Source organism: Perna viridis, chromosome 5, assembly GCF_037379345.1.
Source record: "Perna viridis isolate PV_CMFRI_1.1 ecotype Kerala chromosome 5, ASM3737934v1, whole genome shotgun sequence".
Lineage (NCBI taxonomy): Eukaryota > Metazoa > Mollusca > Bivalvia > Mytilida > Mytilidae > Perna > Perna viridis.
The window spans coordinates 17129685-17136637 of NC_142449.1; the positions used below are offsets into that span (position 1 = coordinate 17129685).

At 30.9% G+C, this 6953-nt stretch overlaps 1 protein-coding gene across 1 annotated transcript; it reads left to right on the forward strand.

The window, feature by feature from the left end:
* Positions 1-2375: 2375 nt before the first annotated feature.
* On the forward strand, positions 2376-6609 carry LOC148616304 (metalloproteinase inhibitor 3-like). Its single transcript, XM_088581585.1, has 5 exons — positions 2376-2512; positions 3960-4048; positions 4693-4801; positions 5576-5718; positions 6411-6609. The coding sequence occupies exons 1-5, from the start codon at positions 2404-2406 to the stop codon at positions 6549-6551; spliced, it is 591 nt and encodes a 196-aa protein (XP_088437711.1). The 5' UTR covers positions 2376-2403; the 3' UTR covers positions 6552-6609.
* The last annotated feature ends 344 nt before the right edge of the window (positions 6610-6953 follow it).

The window sequence follows — 6953 nt, forward strand, 5'->3', positions numbered from 1 at the left end:
TTGCTTTTGTTACTTTGTATGTATGATTTTAGTTACTCCATGTTCTTTGTTGTGTATGTCTGTTTTTCATGTCTGGTCCTTGTCCCTGGATTATATTCTTTTGATTTCCGCTATAACCTTGGCTCCCTTGAACCAATCATCATGTACTCGTGGATCGTTATGGTGTATCCATCAGCACCATGAAAACTGATTTATTCAACGGGTCATAGTTTTTCTTTCCTCGTTTGTCTACCCCGGACTTGACTTTTTATGAGCAACTCGGCAGGTGTTTCTAGAAAAGCAGAGGACGCTTACCCTACCTTCACCATAAAAACTGATTTTTTCAACGGATCATGGTTTTCCTTTCCTCATCTGTCTACCCCGGACTTATTTGTTTATGAGCAACTCGGCGGATGTTTCTGGAAAAACAGATGACGCTTACCCTACCGGTGCACCTGGTCCATGCTCCCAGTTTTTAGTGAAGTCCGAGTTGCTCATTTGTTTTTGTTACTTTGTATGTATAATTTTAGTTACTTCATGTTCTTTGTTTTGTATGGCTGTTTTCCATGTCTGGTCTTTGTCCCTGAAAGTTCATTAATATTCAAGAGGTATGGAAAACGTTTTGAAAATTAACTATACAAAAATTCATTTCTAGCTTCAATTTGAAAATTACCATGAAGTTGATGAGTACGGGCAGGGTGCACCGTGGACCCTCCCAGCCCATGGGCTATAAAACATTACCGCAAACCATAATGGTGCACCGTAGTGGTAAGGATGCCACGTTCCTATCATGTAAAAGAAACCTTCTGTTGTATTCAACAGGAGAAGGAGCCGCCCCGGCTTCCCCACAAGAGGCTTAATTGCCCGAACCAACCCACGTCTCCCTACTTCAATCGAAACTCGTCGACGTATATCATCATTCTGTCCTGACCTATTTTTAATTTTATTATCATTTCATGATAATTGTATCATCCATTTCATGGTCATCGCCAGCTGGATATAGCTGAAATATTACAGTTGGCGTTAGACACCAACAATGAATTAGTCCATTAATTAAACTATTGATATACATATGTATTGAATTAATGATTATATATTTACCTATAAGCTGAATATTTGAATACCGATGATAAAAGAAGTATGAAATTTATTTCTGCTTGAATTGTAAAATATACAAAGTAATACATTGAAAATGAAATACTCGAATCAAGTAAATAACTATATTCATTAAATATTGTTTTATCGAGTTTTATCTCACTCAAACTTTTATTTAATGCAAAGAAAGATTATTCCAACTTTCAACTTTTACCTTTAAAGATTATGTTTTTTTCCCTTTATTTTCATTCGAACAAAAACACGATTCCTTATAGATTAAATAAATAATTTGAGCCTCAAAACTGGAGTTAGAGAAATATTTCGAATTTATATGTTATAACTGCAACAAGAAGATAGCGCTTCATAAGCCACTGAAGGCAAGTTGGTAAAATCAAATATAAATTTATATATTTAGTCTAATGATTGTGCATGAATGTGATGTAATGTTTATATATACCAAGCTGAACTTAAGAATAAAAATATCCGCCTATCTATCCGTTGTCGCTAAAATATGTAGTTTCATTCAGTTGTTTAATGACCAGAAATATTCTATGTTTTACTTTTTTATTGAGAAATAAAATAAGCTGAAGGTAAAATTTGTTTCACCTGCAATGACACTTACTCAAGCTAAGGTACACTGAAGTAGTGACAGTAATCTGAATGTTGATTTTATAGAATAAGAATGTATGTTTTCTTTTGTGTTTTTTTTTATGTGAAGTACAATTTACTTGTTGTCTTTACCACAATGGCCGAACATGTATACTTTCATTTTTTTCTATACAAATATTAATGTTTTGCAAGATGTTTAATGCAACATATGATATGAACAAATTGATTTTTTCTTAACCTTCATACATTTATTTTTCTAAAATGATTTCACCTAAATATGAGAAAAAGAATAAATAAACAATAAAGGCAATCTGTTTAAGAAAACGAATATGTTTATGTTTAATTTATTGCTTTGTTTTTATCATAATTGTTTTAAAGAATCAATATATAAACAAATAAATAGGATTATGTTCATTAATGTTCACTGTCTGCAGTTTATAAACACTTCCTGATCCTAGTAATTTTTGCGCATTTATGTGCGACTTTTATTTTGAAATAACAAAGCTGTATTAAACATATTTTTATACAGCTTAATATTTATTGAGTTACACATATAAGTTCACATATCAAAATAATGAAATATTGGAAACAAACATCTTTAAAACACGTACCTTGTAATAATACCTGATAAGCATTATTAAACTATAGAAATCTTATAATTTAATAGATTGTGTTATTGGTAACGAATTAATTGTTGCGACTGACACTGGTTTACGCAAGATGAAAATTGTTCCATTAATTTTAGTATTATCCTGGACTTTGTCAGTGACACTTGGATGTTCTTGTATTCAGAATCATCTACAACATCTGTTTTGTAGTGTGGACTTTGGTAAGCGCAAAAATAATAGATAAATCTTAATTCTTTGCCAATCTTGAATGATCCGTTATTTTATTAGTTTTGTGTAATCGCAAATTGAAGCTAGAATTGAATTTTTGTCTAGTTAATTTTCAAAACATTTTCCATACCTCTTGAAAATTAATGAGCTTTCGTCGAGAATAATACAAGTCACCTGTAGGCCTTCTGCTGCCACTTCTTAGATATTACTTTTGTCGTTAATAAGCATGTAAAACTTCTTTGCGTATTTTTTTCGCGAATTCTTTTTTTTTTGACTTTCCAGGCAAAACCTTTTTTTTCGTCTTTTTTTAATTTTATGGTATGTGACAAAAAATGATACATTAAAATCTTACTAAATCGAACCCATTAAGGCTTTTATATTGGCTCTGTTTAGACAGATTTATTTTTACCAAGGTTCGAAGTACAGTATCCCAAATGTAATTTTTTTCTAGCAAGTCGGAGGGTGTTTCTAGAAAACCAGAGAGGACGTTTACCTTACCGGTGTACATGGTCAATGCTACAAATTTTAACTGACGATCGGATTGCACATAAACTTTTGTTAATTTGTGCTCTTTGATTGTGTGTGTCTATTTTCCATGTCTTTTTATCATTGGAATATATTTTCTTTTGATGTCCGCTTAATCGTGGTTTCTTTTAATATTTTTTGAACTGATGTTTGAACAAGATTTTAACAAAATCTCATAAAGACATATTTTCGGATTGTACGGGTTTGTTTTGGATAGGTTTCGTTGTGTATCTTTTCCATGAAAACTCTGAGACGTATGTATAATATTGATTTGTTGTGACATGCATATGTATTGTTAATTCTATTATACATTACAACACGTAGATGAACTGTCCCGTACTACCACACATTGTGACCAAGTTACAACCTTAGATTTATCCAAGGAGGAAAAATGACCCGGCCAGCGAAAGCTTTATTTTTATATTGCCTAGCTGGCAATAATAATAATAATAATAAAAATAATAATAATAATAATCTAATTATTATTGTTTAATGGTTTTAATTGGTTTGCAAAATCAAAACATATATGTAGGTTATAATGTGTTTTATAAGAAATAAAAACAGATTCATGTATATGACACTTTGATAAAAAACAAAAACAATAAATATCAGACATTTAAAATTATTTGATCAAAAAGAATATATTTGAATATCATTGGACGTTTTTTTAACATCTAAATGCCGAAATTTAGTTAAATTCTTTTAACAGTCGTTTTACATTTTACTGTAGTATAGTATAAATATATACGCAGCCAAAAGAGTGTAATTTCAATATAACTTTAGCTCTGACCGTCAAAGTCTGAAGCAACTGTTTAAGTGACAAGATTTGCTGACAATTCACGTGTTTTACGCTGAAGAATATTTTAATATTGAATTAATGGTTACTAATTTTTATCTATTTAATTATATTTTCAGTTATTCATGGTTTTCCCTTTGCCGAACATGTGTCAGATATACAGAAAAATTACAGAACTTACTCATTATTGATATTTGCAGTCTATAGGGTAATTTTTTGGAAAATATTCCTTATTACTATAAATATTTGGTTTTTTTTTTCGGTGCAATGAGAGTTTTTAATTCACTTTTAAATGGTTGAAGCAACCCAAAAATTCAAATTTCACGTACGTGTACCAAAAATGACCTCATAAGTGCAGTATAAAGGTGATATAAATAAAGGTTATCTACTGTGAAAGCAATATCAAACATTATGCTAAAGTAACAACAAATCAGTCAAAAACGAAGACAGAAATATCTTTACTTCAGACCCCACGATATATTTAGCTCAATTTAGTAAGCACCTAAGTTCAGACGATGAGTAATTGATACAAAGTGTAAGTGAATTCCTTTTTATGTCACCTCACTATAGCTTATAATATGTTTTTCGTTTACTTAACATTCATACATTCATATCATTTTTTTTCATTGATCAAAAGCATGCAAATGGTAATAAATCCTCTACAAACAAGATTTACAAATCGGATGAACCAAAAAATGTATGTTTACACGAGAAAACAAAACAAAAAACAACAAAAACAACAAAAACAAAGCAGCTTCATTACGAAAACAATGCTTAAAATGGTCAACAATTATATATTATGTTTGTACACAAGAAGTAACGAAAGTTTGTTTTCTTCATTATTTTGTACAGGGAAAATCAGGAAAACTTCAGCCGTATACAATCAAAAACGCTACCACTGAATTTCATGGCGCTACATGTGGAGTGCATCTTATTTCATATATACCATACTTGCTGGGAGGTAAAACTAGTTTACATGATAGCTTTATGTATGAAGGTAGCATTTATCAAATTGTGATGTCGACTTGAATACATTGGCTTTTTTAAATGATAAGTTCTTATTTGTCAGCTAGCATGGATGTTCATAAGTATAGCAAGACACAACAATTACGGCAAGAAGACTTTAATACAATAAGAACGTCCTATAAGAAACATATCGTGGTTGATGAAATAATTGAACATGCACCATTAGTTGCCTATTTTTTTTCAAAAAGGTAACTCTATTAAGACAAGCCTGAATTGCCTAAATGTATTCAACAGAACCGGACTGTGGGAATTTTGTGAAATTTGACAGTTTTGAATGTAAAATGGTCATCTGAATGCTTCCTTATCAAAATAATTTGAGTAAAATATTTACACGCAACACTTATTTGCATTAGCAAGTATCCAGCTCAAACTACTGTAAACATATTAATGTTAGCAGTTGGTAATTTCCGCGGATTCTGTCAATTGAGTATCATCTCGTATTCTCCTGTATCGATTTTCACGGATTAAAACCAGGATAAGATTTATATAGTGTTAAAGATCAATTTTACTGTACTATCGCGCTTTTCTATCCACTGCCAAAAATAGCGAACATTAGTACACCGCAAAAATTAGTACGTTTACATTATATCTTGTGGAAAGAAATTAAACACAATCGCTCTGTAATATCCTTTGTTATATCAAATGAAAACGTGATTTAAGTACTTTTGATTTTACTGATGATTAAAATTGCTTTATTTATTATATACAGGGTTTTTTAACAAGGATGGAATGATGGAACTGAGACTATGTCAGATAAACAAATCATACAACAATCTGAATCAATGTCAGCTGAATGGAATCAGGGGAGATTATCGGTATATCCAATCTCCTAATTACGACTGTTCATGCAGGGTAAGATATAGTATAGAGTAAGGCTTATAATTCACAAGACCCATCATATCTATAAATTTAGCATAGCTGTATTCAAATCAGATTATTTCATGTTTTGGGTATATATATATATGTCTGCAGTTTGTATGAGTAACAATTGTAACGTTGTCCCGTTACATTAAGGAATTCCATGAAGCGAATCAAGATTGGTTAAGCTGGAAACCCCCCGTTCACATCAGTCCTCCGAGTGGTCTTATTTAAGTACTCTTCCTCAAGTCTGAAACCAACATTCTATATTAAAAATGCTAGTGACCTTTCTTGCGTCGACATGTAAAATGTTGTTCATTTCACATTTGTAACATAGAATTGACTATTACTTTACTGACTTTCACTCTCTGACAAAAATATTTTTCATATGATGTCACGTGCTCCTTTGATGACAACTTAACTGTAACCAAACTTGCATCTGGGAGAAATAATTAGGGTTTGCCTTGCATTAACTTAAGCTCTTTCTAAGAGCAATTTTATTCAGAGCTCAACCAAATACTAAAAGTACATACGATTTTTTGATTTGTGTCATATACGGTTTAAAATAGCAGAGCTTGTTTCAAATAGAAATTTTAATGTTTTTTAATGTTTAATCTTTCACAAAATTTACCAGTTATATTACGTTTTACTGTACGTTGAATTCACATGGTTTTATTGATCTATAGATAAAACCGTGCTTCGGAACAGACTGTCCGGCTGACCAGGACGAATGTGTTTACAACCATCATACTAGAAAACACAACACTGATTTTTGTAAACGAAGCCATGATGGTCTGTGTAGATGGAAGTCATGTTCATTGAATTAATTTTAGATGGAAAATATCGTTCAATTGAAATTAAGCTTGCAATTAATTCTTTTGCAGTTTTAATCCTACTAATTAAATATTAAATATATGAAGTTTGTCATTGTGTTGTTGAATTGTACTGAAAGTGATAAAATTATCATCTTTTTCTATATTGACAGAACGTGGTTCTTTGTCCAAATGTTATGTCCATTCATTTTTGATTTAAGGAAAGTCTTATTTGCAGTTTACTCTACATAGTGTCATATAAAATGATACCAAAAAATCACAAAATTATTGATTAAAAAAAATCAACACAAATAATGAAATAATTTACTATTCATTTGTTTACAACCATTTTGTCAGTGACTTTGTGATTTTCTTAATTTTATCAAAATCGTGTTTTATCAGCCCATCAGTCTAAGT